This window comes from Tupaia chinensis, unplaced genomic scaffold (genome assembly GCF_000334495.1).
Source record: "Tupaia chinensis unplaced genomic scaffold, TupChi_1.0 Scaffold000070_1, whole genome shotgun sequence".
Classification (NCBI taxonomy): domain Eukaryota; kingdom Metazoa; phylum Chordata; class Mammalia; order Scandentia; family Tupaiidae; genus Tupaia; species Tupaia belangeri.
Window position 1 is genome coordinate 2,364,175 of NW_006159530.1, and position 21,343 is coordinate 2,385,517.

At 41.0% G+C, this 21,343-nt stretch overlaps 1 protein-coding gene across 1 annotated transcript in view; it reads left to right on the top strand.

Annotated features, from left to right (window-relative positions):
- Window positions 1-18,255, top strand: part of NUF2 (NUF2 component of NDC80 kinetochore complex) — a 32,597-nt gene extending 14,342 nt beyond the window's left edge. Inside the window, 7 exon segments of the mRNA XM_006172235.3 lie at window positions 731-827; window positions 1,662-1,724; window positions 5,355-5,492; window positions 7,157-7,297; window positions 8,274-8,478; window positions 10,390-10,496; window positions 16,757-18,255. Of these exon segments, the coding sequence (XP_006172297.1) occupies window positions 731-827; window positions 1,662-1,724; window positions 5,355-5,492; window positions 7,157-7,297; window positions 8,274-8,478; window positions 10,390-10,496; window positions 16,757-16,891 (886 nt within the window). The 3' untranslated portion in view covers window positions 16,892-18,255.
- The last annotated feature ends 3,088 nt before the right edge of the window (window positions 18,256-21,343 follow it).

Consider the following 21,343-nt stretch of genomic DNA (forward strand, 5'->3'; position numbering starts at 1 on the left):
TCATTGGCAGAACAATTGAATGGGGGGGAAGGCATGGAGGGCAACCATGGATGCCAGGGACAATGGGGGAGGAGGATGGGACATAGCAGAGGGTGGGGGATGGGGAGTCAAGGATGGCAAGACAAAGGGCAAGGTATGTAGGACATAAGACTTGGAAAATTATTTGCTGAGAACATGTATGTTGATGTGCTTGATTGAGCCAATGCACAGTGTATTTTGGATGGAAAATTCATTTGTGTGTTGTGATGGTGTATAGTGAATTAATGTAGAAAATGAATAAATTAAAAAAAAAAAAAACAGGTGGCTAATATATAATATCTCAGGCTGAAACTGGAGCTGAGAACATTCGCAAGGCAGACTTGAACCTGTCCAGGTACTGTTAGGAGGGACTAGTGGGGGACAGGGAGGAGTGGCAGAGGAGCAAGAGCCGGAGCAGACGCGGGGACACGGACTTCAGGCGAGAGCAGCCATGCTGTCCGGACGGACGTTGGGAAGGCAGGTGTAGGGTGAAGCCGTGCATTTCATGGCACAACGCTGAAGGTGCTCATCCGCTTTTTATTCTCTCCATGAAGAGAAACTCCTCTAGTTTACAGGCCTGTCACGTGACAGGATGGAATTCGGGACAGGAAAGCAGACGGTGTCTTCCTCTAAATTGAGGGCAGGGATCTCATCGGCCCTGCAGCGTGAAGACCTCATTAAATGTTATTGTGATCTCTGTTGCTGTGCTTAGCTCTGTTCCAGTGGAAGAGCAAGAAGAGTTTAAGCAACTTTCAGATGATATTCAGGAGCTGCAGCAATCACTGAATCAGGAGTTTCGTCAAAAAACGGTATTGTGAGATACTTTAAAATTAAAAAACTTTTTTTGTAAATGCAGAGGGGCGTATTGTGGGGTAAGAGCACTTGTTTTTAATGACTAGAGAAGTCGAACCGTGGCTGCGCCTGTTTGTACCCCTTATGGCAGACATGGGCTGCTCTCTGCCGTGTGGAATGTGGGAGTTGGTCTGTGTTTGCCAAAGTTATGTGTTTGCCTTATTGTGTAGAATTTTTAAAGATTCTTGTGTATAATCCTTCTGTTTCCAAACTGTGCATGATGGCACCGTGGATACTGCGGCAGACCCTCAAAGGTGCCTCTGGATATTTTAAGTTTTATAGGAGACACTGCAGTACTCAGCGTCTGTCATACACTTCCTGAACTGCCAGCTCAAGGTAGTTCATGGCATCAATTTCAGTCACCCCAGACTTGCCTTTCCTATTTTCGTGAAGCTGGGATTTTTGTATTTGCTGTGATAAATAGCGACTAATGTGAAAATCATTGTGGAACAGGAAATGAGCATGTCTGTGTCTGGTTCCAAGGTATATGAATTTAGGTAGTGGCCCATAGATGCACACACAATTAGCAAGTAGTTTTTAAATTTTTTTTTCCAGTTTGTCCACATTATTTTTTAAAGGGCTGTTACGTTGTTAGAACATAAATACTTACGCAATTATTTGGACTTAAAAACTTTGGTAAAGGAAGTCTTAGATCTTTTGGGGGGACCTGTGGACCACATGAATAGGGAAAGTTTGAGAGCATCTGGTCTATTTGATTTCTCCTGACCAGGAGCGTAGCTAAATTTAAATCTGGTTTGAATTATAAAATATTTGTTTGCTTTTTTCATCAGATAGTGCTGCAAGAGGGAAATTCCCAAAAGAAGTCAGATATTTCAGAGAAAACCAAGTGTTTGGTGAGTGTCTTTTAACTAACATTCGAAATTTGAATATATTGTGTGGAGGACTATTTCAGCTGTGTGTATTATAGTCACATGTTTCTCCCTTATCTTTTTTCCTCTCAAAATGAAACTATCATATTTTTTTCAACTTAAATATAATAGATTATTATTGTTTCAAAATATGTCAAAACACAGAAATGTATGAGGAGAGTAAAAATCAACAGAAAGCTTACTACTTAATCTAATGTATATCATAGATTACATTCTGTGTAAATACACATAATTACGTGTGATTCAACGTTAATGATACTACATTCAGCATTCCCAGACCTGCTTCTCCCCTCCACTTAACAATGCAATGCAAGTAGTTAGGAGTTTCAGATACATCCCCACCACATTCATGAAGCGTGTGCGTGCGCTTTTTATGTAAGGACTGCAGTGCACGTCCTTCTGGTCTTATCGCTCAGACTTTCATATTGCTTCTAACATTTTTTGCTATTAAACATAAATACGTACCACATTTATATACCAGGCCTTTATAAAAATATGTGTGTTTTTGTCTTTCTAGAGAGGGAGGAAGCAAGTGAGAAATGGGGAACGGCCATGCAGCAATCCCTTTCACGTTCTCCTCAGGATTTGGGGCATGCACACGTGCCTGGCACGTTTTCCACGCTGCTGCATCTGGGACTCGAACGGTGCATTCAGCCATGTGGGATCCTGATGCCTTAACAAACAGTCATGACTGCCTAGCACCAGGGTGCTTTTTATCTTAGAATAAATTTTTTTTCTTTTTTTTTGGAGAGGTTTTTACTTTAGGGCGTGTGCGCTTGCCAGACAGACAGAGAGAGACAGAGAGACAAAAAGCGAGAAATCACCCCCCAGCGGGGATGGCCACGCCGCAATCCCTTCTCCTACATTCTCCTCTCGGGATCTTGGGCATGCACACACACGTGCCCGGCGTGAGTTTTAAACCACCGGGTCCGGGACGCGAACCGCGGTTGACTACGTGGGAGTCCAGCGACATAGCCATTACGCTAACTGCTGGTCCCTTAGAGTAAAATTTTAAGTTTACTATTTTTGGATCAAAGGAAATACACATTTAAAATCTACCCCTTTGCCAAACTGATCCTACAAAGATACCAATTTATATTCCTACTAATAGAATATAAGAGTGTCCGCAGCCAGCAGGTGGTGTGGTGGTCGAGGTGCCAGACTCCCACATGGCTGACCACAATGCGAGTTCCGGACTCAGCGGCTTGCCAGTGGCTTGAACATCACACCAGGTGCGTATGCAGGCATGCCCAGAATCCTGCGAGGAGGACGGAGAGGGCATTGTAGAGTGGCCATCCCCCAGGGGGCTGATTATTTACTTTCCCTCTCTCTGTCTCTGGTGATTGTGCATGACCTATGGCAAAAAAAAACAAAAACAAATGATAACAAATATGAGAGTGTCCCTTTTTCACAGCTTTGCCAAAATTGAATGTTTTTAATGTTTGTCTCTTTTTTTAAAAAAAAAATTTGCAGTAGGGTACGTGCACTCACCAGAGAGAAACAGAGACAAAGAGAGGGAAAGTGGGAAATCCTCTCCCAAGAGGATTGTTCAAGTCACAATCCTGTCTCCTCCATTCTCCTCTTTGGATTTTGGACATGCGTGCACACTTGCCTGGCACGTTTTTCAAGCCTCCAGATCTAGGACTCAAACCACAGAGTTGACTCTAACCACCACACCACCTGCTGACCCAATCTTTGCCTCCTACACACAAGTAAAGAGTCATTTTAATTTGACTTCTGGCGATTTTGGCGAGCTTAGTGATTTATTGTTGTTTCTTATTTTGTAAACTGCTTGTGTACCTTGCTGTTCTACTTATCAGAAACTCCACTAATGATGGATATTAGCTCTTTATTAATTTATCTTTCACATTTATAATTTTTTCTTATTAGAAGGTTTATGTGTTTAGGAAGTATGGTTTATAAGATGAGGGACCCTTCCTGTCCTTTCTCCTTGGTGTTGCATACGTAAGTAAAGAGGCATACTGGCAGTGGAAAATGCTTTTCCACTCTTCTCTCGCAGCTGTGATCCCCAAATGTCTGGAATTCTAAGTGGACAGCAGTTGGACATCCACTCATTCTGTCCTGGCTCTGTTTATCTGTGGAGATACCTCCCAGGTCCAGGGCTCAGTCTCACGAGCACCCCTACTGCAGACGCCACTCACCAGTCTGAACCTTGAACTTCTGGCCCACTGGCTCCAAGTTGGCTTTCCCACAACCCCGTCTGTCGAATCTTACTTTGCTAGAGGGGCTCACAGAAGTCAGGGAAACACGATTACCTGTTTGTTATAAAGCCTATTTTAAAGAATCCTGAAAAGCAGCCATATGTGGACATACACACGGCGAGATCTGGAAGGATCCCGAGTGCAGCAGCTCTGTCTCAGTGGAGTTGGGCATGCACCCTCCCAGCACATGGAGAGCTTCCTGTTCACCTTCCTGCAAGCCTCTATGTGTTCAGCTCTCCAGAAGCTCTGCAAACCCCTGTCCTTTTGGTTCTGTGTGGAGACAACATTGCATAAGCACAAAATGATAACGGACTGGCTGGGGAGCCCAGAAAAGGCCATCTGTTCAGATTGTTGGCCTGTGTGTCATTCATTCCTCCCAAGAGTGGAGCAGGGCCCTTCTGGAATGAGAATCTTAAGGGTGGAGGAAGATGGGAGTTTCTCTGACTGCCTTTGGGGCAGGTGAAAGGAGGCCAGGAGAAGGCTACACCTTTGTCTTTTTGAAGCTGTTCTGAAGCTGCTTAGGAACCAAGCAGAAGGCCAACCAGTTATCGACCATGAACCAAGGACAGAAATCAGTATATGTATATGTAGATATGTATGTCTATGTGTAATCTGCCCATATGTGTATGTATCATATATAACAAATAGAAGTAGAAGGAGGTTCATCATGAAATGATTTTTAACTTAATTTCAGACTTGTCAGGGTTTTAAGAAAATTTCTAGACAACTTCACTTCTGTTCCCCAAATGGTTACATTGACTTTAAAAATTTGGGAGAAGAGAATTTGTGCTGATTTGTATATTGCACATCTTCCCAGTGTTATTACTTTGTTTGGGGACCAGGAGAACAAAGATAACTTTTCAACTTTGCAACTCTGAAGTTGCACAGTCAGTAAAACATTAAGTATGTAATCGTATAAAGTTGCATTTATAATAATTGTACCGTTTATGGAAGGAATGTAAAGAAAACGGGAGTAGGACTTTCGGGATCCATAGAAGTTGAGTAGGCAGACAGAAATGGGATGACGATGATCAAGGAGGACCGTAGAAATCAGAGAGCGATCACGAGACTTGTGTGAACGTACAAAAGCCGACTCCTCAGATTCAGGAGGTTCAGGAGGAAACCCCTGGGACATGGAGCTGGGAAGGAGGGTGAGAGCTTTGTGACGAGGTTTTGACCATCATGCCAAGGAGCTCGACCTTTGCCTACAGATAGGCGTGAGCACCTATGTGGGTGAGAGATGTGGTCAGGGTTTAATTCTGCCCGCACTGCATTGAGCACAGACCTGATTTCTTTACGATTTTCCACTCTCTGAATGGTGATTCCCCGATGGTAATATCATATCTAATGTAGAAAAATGTTTTTTCAACAGAATGAACTAAAATTGTTGGTGGTTTCTTTGAAAGAAGTTCAAGAGAATTTGAAAACAAAAATTGTGGATTCTCCAGAGAAGCTGAAGAATTACAAAGAAAAAATGAAAGATACAGTCCAGAAGCTTAAAAATTCCAGGGTTAGTTTCTTCTCTATTTTAAGGCTTTTTTTTTTTTCCAAGGTTTTTATTTTTAGTAAACTCTTGTCCAATCTTATGTGTTAATTTTCTGATTTCTGGGTCACTTATACTTCTCTTTCCTTTAAATTTTAAAAGAATTAGCTGATTATGTCTCTAATTTGTAGTTTTTTTCTAAAGTGGGTTTAATACAAAAGAAAAATTTCAAGATATTTGTTTAATTGCACTGTAAAGTTTTGAGCTTTACTTTGGGTGATCAAAACAGAAATGCTCAGGCCCAGCAGGGGGCATGGTAGTTAGAGCACTGAACTCCCACTGTTCGAATCCTGGACTTGGCAGCCTGAGAAAAAAATTACACCGGGCATGTGTGTATGTGTGTGTGTGTGTGTGCCCAAAATCCCAGGAGAAAAAGGGATTGCAGCATGGCCATCACCTCAGGAACTGATTTCTCATTGGCTCTCTCCAGCAAGTGCCAAAAATAAATAAATAAGCAAAACAAGCAGAAATGTTCTTTGTGAGATTTAGCTACTTTATTACAAGGGAGAGAGGTATTAAACAATTCTACAAATAACTACATAGTTATAAATTATAGTATGTGCTGTGAAAATGTCTAGATATGCCTGTGTAGGGTCAGGGCATAGGAGAGATCTCTGTACTCTCTGGTCCATTTTGCTGTGAATGTAAAATGCTTGAAAAAATTAAATTATTTAAAAGATAGTACTCAAAGGAGGGGGGAAAGTCTCTCTAGCAAGCAGATGCATCCTATAGCAAAAATTTCTCAAAGAAAACAGAGTTCTGGCTCAATTTTCTATTCATCTACAAGAAAAGGAAGCTGGGCCTATACCTTATACCACTTACAAAAATTAATTCTATGTGCATTGAAAATTTAAACTTAGTAATTTTGGAAATTTTAGAAGAGCATTATATAATCTTAGTCTGGGAGAGACTTTTTTTAAACTTAAGATTGGAAACTCGAAAGGAATACAGAAAAGCAGTCCTATGAGAACATATTCATAATGCATATGATAGATAAAGGGATTATATCCATTACATCAAAAATGTGGAGAACATGTACAACTTAGTAAGAAAAACACAGTAGAACAGTGAACAATGTGATCAAGCACTTCACTGAGGATGAAATGCGAGTAATTAATAAGGTCGGACGAGGGGCAGGCTGGTGGGAGAATGGAAGAAGTCTTTGTATTTTTGCAGTCGTTATGGTAAATATATGTTCATATTGTAATTTTAGAAGGGGAATGAATCTTTTTAAAAGAATGAGCTGTGGTGGTAGTTATTGTACAAATGAATAGAAAGATTATGAATGAGTAATACGATTGCCCAGGCATAATTAGAAGTATTGGCAGAATGAACCCTTTTTTATCATCATGAATAACCTTTGGAAGGTACTTCAATGAGTAATTTAGTAAAATTATGGCAGTTTTCCTTTGTTCGAGGATATTTGGCAATTAAGAAGCATAATTATATGTGCTTAGACACGTCAATAATAGTGCTTTGTTACTGACCTAGAAACTTAATTGTTCTCTGCTCTTAAGCTTTCAATATTAAGTGCAGAAATTATTTAAGAGCAAACAAATTGACATTACTGCAGTCTTACAAAGGAAACTATCAAACTGGTCTTTTTTTTTTCCTTCTTCTTTCTTTTAAAGCAAGAAGTGATGGAGAAGTATGAAATCTATAGAGATTCAGTTGACTCCCTGCCTTCTTGCCAGCTGGAGGTGCAGTTATAGCAAAAGAAAATACAGGACCTTGCAGATAACAGGGAAAAATTAACCAGTGTCTTAAAGGAGGTTTGTATTGCATGGGATTTTCTTCTCTCTTATTGCATAACAGGTTACTGTAGTTCCTTGAATTTCGCTTTCCTTTTTTTGTTTCTGCTTTCCTGAAGAAAAGCAGGATCATTCTGTAGTACCACCATAGATGTGGCAGTTCGTGCTAGGGAACAGGAGACTTGTTAAGCAAAGCAGTAGCGAGACCTCCTTAACTTTCAGATGAAAGAAATAAGAATAGCACATTGCTGTGGATATTTTGGAAAACAGTAATGGCATTTTAAACTTGTCCTAACAGTTGGAAATGATCTTCAGTCGATAATCTTACAGGCCCAATTAGGGCCCATCCCTCCACCTGGAGAGAGATTTAAAGTTTATGACATAATCGCTGCTTGAAGAATGGGAGCTAATGTTGTCATTGAAGTTTCTCAGGCTGGAAGCTTGAAAATATCTGTCACTTCTTAGCTTTTCCCTCTTAATCCACTGTCCCCAGGATCACTAACACGACAGTGGATAAGCAAAGCAATCTCTTTCTTGGAGAGAAGTTGAGAAGGGAGAGTGCCCAAGGTATACTTTCCCAGCCACATGGTCCCTGTATCTGCCATCAGGAGTCACCGCCTTCCCCCAAATCAAGATCTACTGCTGTTCATTGTTTCGAGGTCTCCTTTTTCTTCACATCTACTGCATTAGTTCAGACCCTAAGCTCCTCAATGCCAGACTCTCAGCCAGTCTTACTATGCCCGTCTATCCCGCCCTTGCTGATAGGATAGTGTGATGAGAGCGCCCGACCAGGGGTTGGGTGTTCTTTCTCAGGACCCTAGTGCCTGCCCGCTGTCCCCTTGGTTCAGTCTTTCATTTTCTGCCTAGTGTTCAGGCTTTAAACAGCTTTACTTCATTTTAAAATTGTATTTTATTATAGCTCACTGTAGAGAATACTCTTTCCTTTTGTTTATAAATCCTAGTTAGTTGTCTTGACTTTAAATATTGTAACATACAGAGCCTGAACTTGGAGGACCAAATCGAGAGTGATGAGTCAGAACTGAAGAAATTGAAGACTGAGGAAAATTCATTCAAGAGACTGATGATTGTGAAGAAGGAAAAACTTGCCACAGCACAATTCAAAATAAATAAGAAGCATGAAGATGTGAAGCAATACAAACGCACAGTAATTGAGGATTGCAATAAAGTTCGAGAAAAAAGAGGTGCTGTTTTTGAGCAGGTAACCACAATTAAACAAGAAATCCAGAAAATGAAGTTTGGAATTCGGCAACTAAAAGATCCACTGAAAGGGAGAAATTGAAGTCCCATGAAATATTTTTAAACTTGAAAACAGCTTTGGAGAAGTACCATGAAGGCATTGAAAAGGTGCCAGAGGATTGTGGTGCTGACATAGACGAGAAAACAGCTGAGCTGAAGAGGAGGATGTTCAGAACGGCCACCGGAGGCACAGAGGGACACGTCTTTTTGTAAACAGCTGGCCATCTTTTAACTTTCTGTTTGGAAAGGGACTAGTGAAACTGAAGCTAATGGAAGTATCGGAAGTACCAAATACTGCAGGCTCATTCAGCTTTTAGGTACTCGGATAAGTGGTTATTTTATAAAAGACGCATTTAATGTAGGCTTTTGTTCACTTAAAATTGTGGTAACTTGTGTAGCTATTCATGTCTCCCTTTGATGAGTCAGAACTGAAGAAATTGAAGACTGAGGAAAATTCATTCAAGAGACTGATGATTGTGAAGAAGGAAAAACTTGCCACAGCACAATTCAAAATAAATAAGAAGCATGAAGATGTGAAGCAATACAAACGCACAGTAATTGAGTATGAAGTTCCTTTCCATTTTAATGTATTAGAAAGTAATTAGAGGGCAAGCCAGTGTGTATGTGGGGCAGTGGAGACAGCTGGACGCCACCTGGCCACCGTGCAGTTCCAGTCCCAGACCTGGTGGCCTGAGAAACATGCCAGGCACGTGTGTGCCAGAATCCCAAAGGAAGACGAGATGGAGGAGAAGGGATTGTCATGACCAATCCCCAAGGAGGGGCGTCGTCTCACTTCCCTTCTTTATCTTCCTGCGTCTCTCTCTGGCGACTGCACATACCCTCTAGTAGAAACTGAAAACAAGCAAAAGAAGAAAGTAATTAGGAAAAAGCAATATAATTTCTGCCCCCCAGGATTCCAAAACTACTATATTTTCAAAAAAGTATTCCACCTTTAGGTGTTTAAAACAGAGGAATTATGAAATTCATATTGTGTCCAGATTTAGAGAGGTATTAGTTACTAGTTGTTTTTTTTTTCTTTTCTAAATACTGCAATTCTAATTTCTTTGTGTAATTCTTCAAAAGGATGTCTGCTTTTTGAGTGCACCTCAGAGACAGTGGTCTAGATTCGTATTAGAATGAATCAGTAAGTCTGTCTCAGTCCAGCTGGTCTGTAGAGTTTATTACAACCTTAATGTTTTGAGAAGTCTTATTTTTTTACGTTTACACGTGAAAGAATACTTTGCTAGCCATCACATTAAGCCAGCGTGCTTGGGTATCTTGGTGGTAGGTGTCTCTCCTATCATTTCTGAGGTGTTTTTAGAATACATGCCCCAGATGACTGTGATGACACTCCTCCAGCCCTTACGAGGCTCAGCAGGGGTCCTCTGAGTGCTTTCCTTACAGTGTCTCCTGCAGATGAAGAAAAGGGGCCAAGCGCTGAATTTTGTACTTGTTGCCAACTGCCTTTGAGGAAAGTGTCCACAGTCCCACCAGCAAGATTGTGTGTACAATTGGGGAAATGTCTGAAAACCTTCATTATAAGGAATATCTTTTAGGTGAAGGAACTTACTTATCTCTTATGACATGATTATAGCACCATGCTTGGGGCTTTTCATCTGTTTGCTTTTATATTTTGAGAAGAACGTTGGGTTTGTCAAACACTGGGTCATCGGAAAAGTCATGATGCATTTTCGCATAGAAAACACGTCACGACCTTTCCAGCAATTCAGTACTTACATATGATGGCTTTAGAATCAAAGTCAGAATTAAAAGTTTGTCCTTTCGAGTGCTTGAGAGGAATTCTATATTGTGTCTCTTTTCCCTTAGGGATTGCAATAAAGTTCAAGAAAAAAGAGGTGCTGTTTTTGAGCGAGTAACCACAATTAAACAAGAAATCCAGAAAATTAAGTACGGAATTCAGCAACTGAAAGATGCCACTGAAAGGGAGAAATTGAAGTCCCATGTGAGTATGTTTTTATAAGAAATTAATTTCAGATAGTCTCATGAGTTTAAAATGTAAATTCTGTCAGTCTCACTGGAAGATGTTCTTAATTCTGTGGAGCAGAAATTGATCCCCCGGGCCCTTTGCGTTTCTTTCCATTCGTAGACCCTTCCTGTTACCCTGTGTAGCCTGCAAGTGCCTTCTCCGTGCCCTTTCCCCCTGACAGCACTTCGCAGAGTATCCTTCTCTGCAGTAAAAAGTAGTTGCTTCACAAAGTTTCTGGTTTCTTAGGTAAATGAACTTGGGTAGTGATTTTAAGTAATGTCCTTTAAAACTTTTCTGCATTTTTTTCCTTCTAAAAAGATCTCTATTTGAGTTGTTAAATAAAACAAAAGAGCTTAGCTTAGACCCTGTGTGTTAGCAGACTTTCAATATCTGTATCTGAAATTACTTACCGCGCTTATTTTTGCTTGACTTGAGTATATTTTATTTATTATTTCTGTAGCCGGAGGGTGTGGGCAGTCACTGAGGGAGGGAGAAAGCACCCCCGGTGGTGTGAGTCCCTCCACAGCCCTGTCTCCATGTCTTCATCCCGTCAGGATTTGGGGCACACATGCATGTGTACCCAGCAGATTTTTCAAGCCACAGGGGCTGGATTTCAAACCTCAGTTGACCGTGTGGGACCCCAGTTCCTTAACAGCTGAGTTTCCGATCCAGCTCAAGTATATTTATTTTATCACCTCATATATGGGCTTACGTTTAATGGAAACAGGTGTCTTCTTTTCTACAGTTTTATCATTCAAAATGTCTCTTGAAACTTTGTTTCAAACTTCGGTGTAGAGTATTGACCAGTTTCTATCTTTAGCTGCCCGTGTCTCTGACAAGTGGTCTCTTCCTCATACCTCTATTAGGCTCTATCTTCTCCTTAACTTTTGACATTTGATTTACATCTTCAAGACTGTTCAACTGGAACAATTTCCCAAACTGCCCTGCCCAAGTCACTTAAAATAGCTGTAGTATGTAAAATCCCTTGGCCTCTTTTTTTCTTTCTCGTTCTTTTTTATCTTGCCTATGGTGACACCTCGTAACCAGATACCTAAGAAACATTTTAAAAAGTGCTGTCCCTGCCTATCCGCCCATTATCCACTCCCAGTTTGCAAAGATCCTTAATACAGAAAGAGCCTCCGTAGACAAGCCCCTAGCTGTTCTCAGCTCTTCTCCAAGCTACTTTAAAAGAAAAGAAAAAAGATAGGAATGGAGGAAGGGAAGGAGGGAATTAAAGTCAAAGACAAAATGGTGGTTGATTTCCCCTTCCGTGATCTGACAGTGACTGTACTGCTTTTTCCTCTTCCTCATTTTCTTTCTGTGCTCCGGCTGCTTTTCTTTTTCTGTTCCTTAATTAGATGCTAAGACTCGGTGTCTGTTTATCTCTAGGATAGGGCTTAGAAAGAGTTTAGGAGAGGTTTGATTCTGCCTCTTAGCCAAATCAACTCAACAGGTACGTGTCATCACACGGTGTAGGCAGTTAATTGAAGAACCAGTCATTAAGAAATTGGTGACTCGTTTTGAGGTACCTCTGTTTATCAGTCATAGAAGACCAGGCTGTCCTTTCACACTGCCATCGGTGCGTGTATGTCTCACAGTAACGTTGTGTGTTTCTCAACAGTCGCCGTCTTGTGTTGTCAGCCTTAATGTGTCATGTCCAGCCGCGGCTAGAGTGGGGCTTTATATGCAGTATGCGTTCCGGAAATACTTGTAAAGGAGAAATCACCGAGACAGCAGATGGCATGATGGTTATGTTGCCGGACTCCATTGTCATTGACTGTGGTTCAGGTCCTGGACTCAGCAGTTTAAAACTCATGCCTGTGTATGTCCGAGATCCTGAGAGGAGAATGAAGGAGGGATTGCAGGATGGCCATCCCCGTGGGGGGTGATTTCTCACATCCTGTCTCTCTGTCTCTCCAGCGAGCACACACCCTCCCCATCACAGAAATCTCTATAAAGAGAGAGAGATCATCTAGCATGCTGTTTCTCAAAACTGGCTGTGTATTAGAATTCAATTAGGAATTTTCAATTGAACAACCTTCCCTCCAAGTATATTGAAGTAGAATCTCCAGTGGTGGGCCCTGGGAACCTGTGATTTCTAGCATGGCTTTTGAAAGCCACTGAGGGTTCAGCGTGGTCATTTTCATGCTACAGAGCTTATGACCATGTTCTACTAGGGCGGCTTTAGTTGTTAAAATGTTACTTCTTGTTTTGAGTTTAAAAAACTCATTTCTGTACTCTAATGTACCCAGAGCTTCTCTCCAACAAATCTATCTCCTTCTACTTATTAACCCTTTGGACATTTGAAGATAATAATCATGGGAACTTTCAGCCATCTCTTTTTTTTTTTTTTTTTTTTTTTGAGAGGTTTTTGCTATAGGGCACATGCACGTGCTCGCTGGAGAGACAGAGAGAGAGAAAGTGAGAAATCACCCTGTGGCGGAATGGCCATGCCTCTGTCCCTTTTCCTTTGTTCTCTTCTTGAGATCTTGGGCACACATGCACACGTGCCCGGTGTGAGTTTTAAGTCGCTGGGTCTGGGACTCAGCTGCAGTCGACTAAGTGGGAGTCCAACAACTTAACCACTGTATCATCTGGGGGTCCTTCAGCCCTCTCTTATTCAGGTTAATTCACCCCAGTTTCCCAGCCATTCTTTTCTTTTCTTTTTTTTTTTTTTTTTTGTGAGAGATTTTTGCTGAAGGGCTCATGTGTGACAGAAAGCAAGAAATCCCATAAATAACTTACCTGTTCTAGTTCCAAGTATTCCCTCTAGTTGGAAAGCTTTAAAAAATCTTAGGTTTCTTGTTTTGGCCACAAACAGCTAATAAGTAAATAAATAAATAAAATTACATTTCATATTTTCTTGCATCCGTTCTCATCTTCTCTGTCCTCCCTGTTTCACTCAGTTACTTCATAAATTGTTATATATTTCTCACTGGTGTCATTTTCTGTCACGAAGAATTGCAGTTTGGACGTGCTTTAGATAATCTGGACACACAGATAGTCTAGGTCAATTTCATGATTTTTTTATGCAGTCACACTGTTCCTGATTATCCCTTCCATTCATATATCCATCACCCAATTTTGTAATACTCATGGTTCATAGCATGGCTTTGCAGAATTTCCTCCTTGATCTTAGCTTGTCCTGCATCAAACCTGCACTTGATATTAAGTAGTCCAGACACCTATTCCTGCTAACATAACGTCCTTAAGACTGTACTTCCTTGTTGGAGCAGTTTCCCTGCCGTTTCTTCCTTCAGTCAGTCCGTTTCTCACCCAGCGGCCTACGCGTCGTCTGGGTGTCCAGCATTACACTTGATTCAGGAAGTGAACTGAAAGCATGGAAGGCACAATCCCCCCTCTAAGACCGTCAAGATTGTGCATCTAAGCTAATCCTTTAATTCCTTAAGGTTTGATGGAAATTACATCCTGACGTTCTCTGACTCCTTCGCCTGACCCCTTTCAGTTATCCTTGGTTTCTCGCCTTCTCAAATACTATAGTATTTTTGGTCTATTTGAAATAATATCGATTTTTGCCATGCGCTAGGCAGCTGCTGGCACCATGTGGCTAGTCACATGAAACTCTGTTGCATTGAAATGCATTTAGGAACTTAGCTCCACATCCGCACCAGCTCTGTTTGAGGTGCTCAGTGTTCAGTACGGCCTGCTGTTCCTTGTGTCTCTGGTTGTACTATTTACAGTGTTGCCTAAGGAAAAATCCAATAATATATTTCTTCGATAAATTAATACATACTTGTGGTGGTGTGGATGGCCATGCTAGCTTCTACATCTCCATGGATATTGTATAATATTCAATTTCTCTGATTTGAAAAGTGAGATAATTATTTAGATGAACATTGTTCAGTAGAACATTTCAGAATAATGAGAATGTTTCCCTGTGCTGTGGCCACTAAGCACATGTGGATTTTTTTCTCTTTTTTCCTTTTTTTGCCATAGTATGCATGCATATGAGACAAGGAGAAAAGCCCCTAGTGGGGCCTGGTTTTGCTGTAGTTTTTTCCCTCCAGTTTTTCTTCCCGTCAAGACCTCAGGCATGCACACACCAGTGCAAAGCTGCCAGGCCTGGATGGGATCTGCCTGCCTTGGTGCACTGCCCAACCGGCTCTGCCGCAGGGCAGGCCTGTGTGTGTCTTTTGAGCCTCTGATGTGTGCCTAGTGTAACTGAGGAAGTGAATTTTTAATTAGATTTAATTTAAATCCTATTGAAATAGGCACTTGTGGCTATAGGTTACCACATTGGACAGCATGGAACTAGATTTTGAGTTTAAAAATATTTAACCTCAGTGAGGCCATCACATCATAAGACCGACGTGTGAATTACTGTGAGCGCTTATTATAAGGTTCTGCTTGGATACAGGATTTAATTGGAAACTCTAAAATATCAGTATGTGGCGTGTGTGAGGGCTGTGGTCTGTCACCGTAAACATCTCATGAGGACTGGCTGGGGACTGCAGGTGCGCATGTGCTCTGTGGACGAGCCGCCGGAAGTGGGCCTTACTGTTTCGCTCAGCTGTGGCCGCTCTGTCTGCAGGGCTGGGCTCTTCCTGGAGAGTGTTACTCGCTCTCAGGAGGAAAGTGTACCTTTGGGTGTGTCGAAATGGTTGGTTTGGATATTTATAGATCGTCTCTTTACCTTTATTTAGCCATACTTAGTTTTGATAGTTTCTTACAAGTAATATTTTTCTACCAAATGTATTCAGCTTTCTTTTTAGTATGAATAAACATATATGCCCATAGAACTAGGAGATTAAATTGATCTATAGCTGCTGAATACGCTGATTTTTTTAAATGGCATTCACACAAGCTAAAAACGAATTCACCTTATTTTTTAATACAAGATTTAAGAAATAAAGCTTTCAACGTTTTTTATTTATTTTCCTAATGGTTCATACTCTATCATAGTTGTAGTAATTTGATATCTGCTTAGAGCCTAGAAATCGAAACACACTCTTTTACTTTTGTATTAGGATTTAATAACTATGGTTTTGGTTTTTTAGAGAATGTTTAATCTTAAGCGTATATTTATATTCACTTAATCTGAAGAAATAGTTCTCAAAGTTGCTTAGGTGGCAGAGTTTCTAGAAATAGTGCCCTTTTTGGAGCACTATGAATTCATACTCTATTAAATTATTCTCTATGTAATTTATTCAAATCAGACAGTATCTGCTAGAAGTTAAATGAAGGTAAGTAGTAGCCAAAATTGTAGGTTTAAGAAAAATGTCATGGAGGGGCCAGCAGGTGGTATAGTGGTTAAGGTGCTAGACTCTTAGGTGGTTGACTGAGATTTGAGTCCTGGACCTAGCATCTTGAAAATCATGCTGGGCATGTGTACCTGTGTGCCCAAAATCCCAAGAGGAGAAGGGAGGAGAAGGGATTGCACCATGGCCATCTCCCTGGGAGGGACTTATTTTTTTACTTTCTACTTATCTATTTAGTTTATTTAAAAAAACAACAACAAAAAAAAAACAAGCAAACAAAAACTCTGGAAGGTGTTAATGTACTTTTCAGACCTATATGGTATTTATTCAGTCTGTTTATATGTCTTCTAAATGATAACCGGGTCAAATGCAGAGGTTGTTGTCATGTACAGTAATCTTGTTTTTGTTTGTTTGTTTGTTTCTTTTTTTTAATGTTTTAACATGGAAAGCCCTCAAGCTTTTCTTCGTAATTATAAATATGACTTTTCTTAGTCTCTTGGGATTCTAGATATTGTCACGTGCTTCTGTTGTTCTTTCTAAGTAGCAGACTTTTTTTAAAAGTGTTTATATAGCTTGCAATGAAATTTTAATAAGAGCAGGTACCTGTGTGTGTGTGCACTTACGAGTTAAGACTTTAAAATATTAATAAATATGAGTGAAACTGGGACCAGTAGTTAGCATAATGGCTGGGTCACTGGACTCCCATGTAGTCAACCGCAGTTCGAGTCCCGGACTCGATGTCTTAAACATCACACTGGGCGCGTGTGCATGTGTGCCCAAGGTCCTGCGAGGCGAATGGAAGAGAAGGGATTACGGCATGGCCATCCTCCCTGGGGAGTGATTTCTCGCTTTCTGTCTCTCTGTCTCTGTCTTTCTGGTGAGCACATGCGCTGTATAGCAAAAACCTCTCCAAAAAAAAAAAATATGAGTGAAACTTATAGGAATTCCTATAACTCATTTTTAGTTTAGGTCATTGCATGGAATAGTCACTTTTATTCTGCTTTATTTTCCATTTAGGAAATATTTTTAAACTTGAAAACAGCTTTGGAGAAGTACCATGAAGGCATTGAGAAGGTGACAGAGGACTGTGGTGCTGACATAGAGGAGAAAACAGCTGAGCTGAAGAGGAGGATGTTCAGAACGGCCACCTGAGGCACAGAGGGACACGCCTTTTTGTAAACAGCTGGCCACCTTTTGACTTTTTGTTTGGAAAGGGACTAGTGAAGCTGAAGCTAATGGAAGTATCGAAGTACCAAATACTGCAGGCTCATTCAGCTTTTAGGTACTCGGATAAGTGGTTATTTTATAAAAGACGCATTTAATGTAGGCTTTTATTAACTTATAATTGTGGTAACGTGTGCAGGTATTCATGTCTCCCTTTTGCCCGTTTTTGTAAGTAGTGATTGCATTAAAACAAAGTCGCTACCTTTGAAATGTCTGGGGTGCTTTGGTTCCTGTCACGGCTGCCGTTGTGCTGCTCGTTGGCATACAGAGCTGTGACTTTCTCGGGCCCTGACTCTTCTGCCATTGGTGTTTCCTCGAGGTAAATATTTTCATTATTATTTTATAGCTGAAGTTAACTGAACTGCATTCTGTATGATACCAAAGTCGGGCATGTTTCTACTGTACCATGTTTTCTGATGTAATTATTTAAAAGTTTGAGCATAGAAGTCCGTTTCTTCATTAATGCCCCTGGCAATTTTATGAAAAGAATGAATGAAAACATGAAACGTGACTAGAGCAATTCATTTTACTCACGATACCAGGCCAGCACATCTGAGAGGGGGCGGGACTCTGACAGGGTCTCATCATGCTTGATCCCCTTCTCCACAGCACTCCAGCGAGGCATGATCTTGGACACTGGTGCCTAGCGTGTTTCGGGTGAACTGGGATCTAAACCTGTGGTGGCCACATGGCTTCCAGCACTGCAGAGTAGCAGGCTCCTTACCTGTGGCACCATGACGGCGCAGGTACTGAACAGTGTGAGTGTAATGTAGGTCGAGACCCGGCTTCCAGGGAGAGAAGCGGCAAAAATGAGGTGTCCAGGGAGTAGACGTGGTATATAGTTGAGCTGTCGCCTTGTCCCTTCCTAGCTTCCCTTTAAATATTAGTAGTAATTGTGACCCATAGAAAGGGGATGAGGCTGGGGTAAGCAGGACCAGAGCTCATCCTACATTTTGAAACTTTCAGCCCCCTTACACCTATCTTTACTTTGAGTTACTGCCCTTCATTTGTCATGAGCTAATTTCTAGAAAACTAATCTAGACTTGTGAATCTACTTCACCGCATGCCTGTCATGGGAGTTCCTTTATCTGCACTGACCCCTGAGCTGTCGACTCCTACTTTCCTACTTAAGAATTCCACGGGTGCGTTTTTCTTCCTAACCTCTTCCTGTCTAATACTTATATCCCTTTGTCTCAATAGCACAACTATCTCGATGTTCGTGGTTTTTCCCTTTTTTCCATGTATTTACTTACTTTTTACATTTTTCCACAAACATATCACAAAATTTTTGCTCATACCCCATAGTTCTTGACAGTTAATAACTTTCAAAATTTCATAATAACGAATTTTAAAGACAATATTCAAAATATTTCTTATAATGTTGTATAATTTTGTTTGTGACTCTATAACAACAGAGTCAGTATGGTTTTAAGTGTTTTTGAGAAAATATTTACATGTCAACCAAACGCGCTCGATCTTGCCTTGGTGCTCTTTAATTCTTGTTTTAACCCCCCCTTGGCCTCGTTCTCTTCACCTCTCAGGGGTTTGTGTTTTCTAGGCTTCTGCCCCTGCCCTCATTTCAACCTCTGCATTTTCTCTTAAGCACTTCTATCTACCCTCACGGCTTCAGTCCTGAGTTAAACATCTATACAACTTTTGTTACATTCATGTACAATTTTACATTTGTCACACTTCTGAATTTCGGGCCTGTATGTCCGATGGGCAGTAGATGTTTTTAACTTTTTGGCATCTAGACGCTTAGTGGACCCTTTCAGAGTAATGTTTTTATGCATGAAATAAAATACAAAATTGCAAGAGAAACCAACTAGATTCCATGATTATTCAAATATTTAAGAGCATATTGTAGTGAATAGTATCCATACTTTTGTCCATGTTGGAAAAGGAACTCACCTTCTTAAGCCACTACCCCTCCTATTCCTTTTAGCAAGAATTGTGGATTAATATAGAGAAGTCTCCCTCTTCCATCTTTGCTCGTGTTGTAATTTGCATCCTCATGATTTCTCACTTGAGGTACCTAGAACACCCTTAACCACTTTCCAGTGTCTGACCCATCTTTACGAAGACGTTCGAGTCGTCCGATGTGCAGATTGTTATGTCAGTGATCCGTGCACAGGCTGTGTGCTTTTCACACGCTCCCTCGGTGCCATAGTGATCTCACAGGGGAACCATGGGATCTTCTAGAAGTTCTAAAGGGAACATCAGTACTTGCTATCTCAACACCATTGCAAACTCCCAGCCCAAGGTAGTTGTGAGTGTCGTCGTTAGGCCATGTCCCACTCCTTTCCATGACATTCCTTTTGTTTGTGACTCTATAACAACAGAGTCAGTATGGTTTTAAGTGTTTTTGAGAAAATATTTACATGTCAACCAAACGCGCTCGATCTTGCCTTGGTGCTCTTTAATTCTTGTTTTAACCCCCCCTTGGCCTCGTTCTCTTCACCTCTCAGGGGTTTGTGTTTTCTAGGCTTCTGCCCCTGCCCTCATTTCAACCTCTGCATTTTCTCTTAAGCACTTCTATCTACCCTCACGGCTTCAGTCCTGAGTTAAACATCTATACAACTTTTGTTACATTCATGTACAATTTTACATTTGTCACACTTCTGAATTTCGGGCCTGTATGTCCGATGGGCAGTAGATGTTTTTAACTTTTTGGCATCTAGACGCTTAGTGGACCCTTTCAGAGTAATGTTTTTATGCATGAAATAAAATACAAAATTGCAAGAGAAACCAACTAGATTCCATGATTATTCAAATATTTAAGAGCATATTGTAGTGAATAGTATCCATACTTTTGTCCATGTTGGAAAAGGAACTCACCTTCTTAAGCCACTACCCCTCCTATTCCTTTTAGCAAGAATTGTGGATTAATATAGAGAAGTCTCCCTCTTCCATCTTTGCTCGTGTTGTAATTTGCATCCTCATGATTTCTCACTTGAGGTACCTAGAACACCCTTAACCACTTTCCAGTGTCTGACCCATCTTTACGAAGACGTTCGAGTCGTCCGATGTGCAGATTGTTATGTCAGTGATCCGTGCACAGGCTGTGTGCTTTTCACACGCTCCCTCGGTGCCATAGTGATCTCACAGGGGAACCATGGGATCTTCTAGAAGTTCTAAAGGGAACATCAGTACTTGCTATCTCAACACCATTGCAAACTCCCAGCCCAAGGTAGTTGTGAGTGTCGTCGTTAGGCCATGTCCCACTCCTTTCCATGACATTCCTTGTGAAGCTGGAGTTCTGGTGTTTCCTATGAAACAAGTACAATTGGCCCTGTATATCTGCAGTTTGAGATGGAACCTGCAGATTCAACCAGTCCAAACTGAAAATATTAAAAAACAAATCAACAATAGGAACAGGGAGACAGTACAATATGGCAACTATTAGGCTACTGGGAGAGTCATGATGTATTTGTCTGCTTTTCTATGCAAAAATGAGTCATGACTTCTCCAACCACCCGATGTTTACGTAGCACTTACATCGCATTGTAAGTAACCTAAAGATGATGTAAAGAATATGGAAGTAGGCAGGATATACGCAAGTAGTGTCCTCAGGGAACTTGAGCATGTTTGAAGTTTGCCTGGGGGTTGTGGAACCAAAGTCCCTTGAGAGACAACTGCATCGCATGAAAATCATGGAATAGGAGATGCGGTGGCACTAGCCAATCTGATTCCAAAGTCTGAGAAGCTCTTCAAGTGCCCCATAGGCACAGACATCCAATTAAGAGGAAAGTAAAAGTGTTTTGAGTTTGTTATTTTTCTTCCTTACGCTTTGTTAGGACATAACGCCTATGAAATTTCTTGGACCTAACTTCTTACTAAACAGAAGAGTTAAAGAGTCCTGGGATCTTTGCCTATAGGACAAAGTATAAACTTGCTTGAATAAGACCCTCCCCGATCTAGACTCTAACCCTTTTTCCTGCCACTGCTCTGAACTTCACCCTTAAGCAGGGCTGCGCTGTCTGGGTGTCAGCTCGTCAACACTTCTTCCTTCGCGTAATGTCTCCTTGGCTCAAAAAACACTTGCTTTTCAAGTCTCAATCCAAACTCAACTGTAATTTTTTTTTGTAACTGTCAGCTTTTCCTTTTGTTCTTCTGGTACTATTTGTGCAACAGGCTATTATGTAATTTTTTTATACATGTTTTCTACCTGGCTAGACTTTGGATTTTTTGAGGCCAGCAACTATTGGGTTGTCAGGACAGTTGTGATGTGTTTTTACATTAAAAAAAAAAAGAAGAAGAAAAGTATGCCAGAAAAGACTTCCCTGACAGCCTAGTGCGTCTGTTTTGGCTAAGGCTTAGCAGGCCTCGTACTTGGTAACACTAGAATGTTTACTGATGGAATAGCCATTTTTTTTCTCC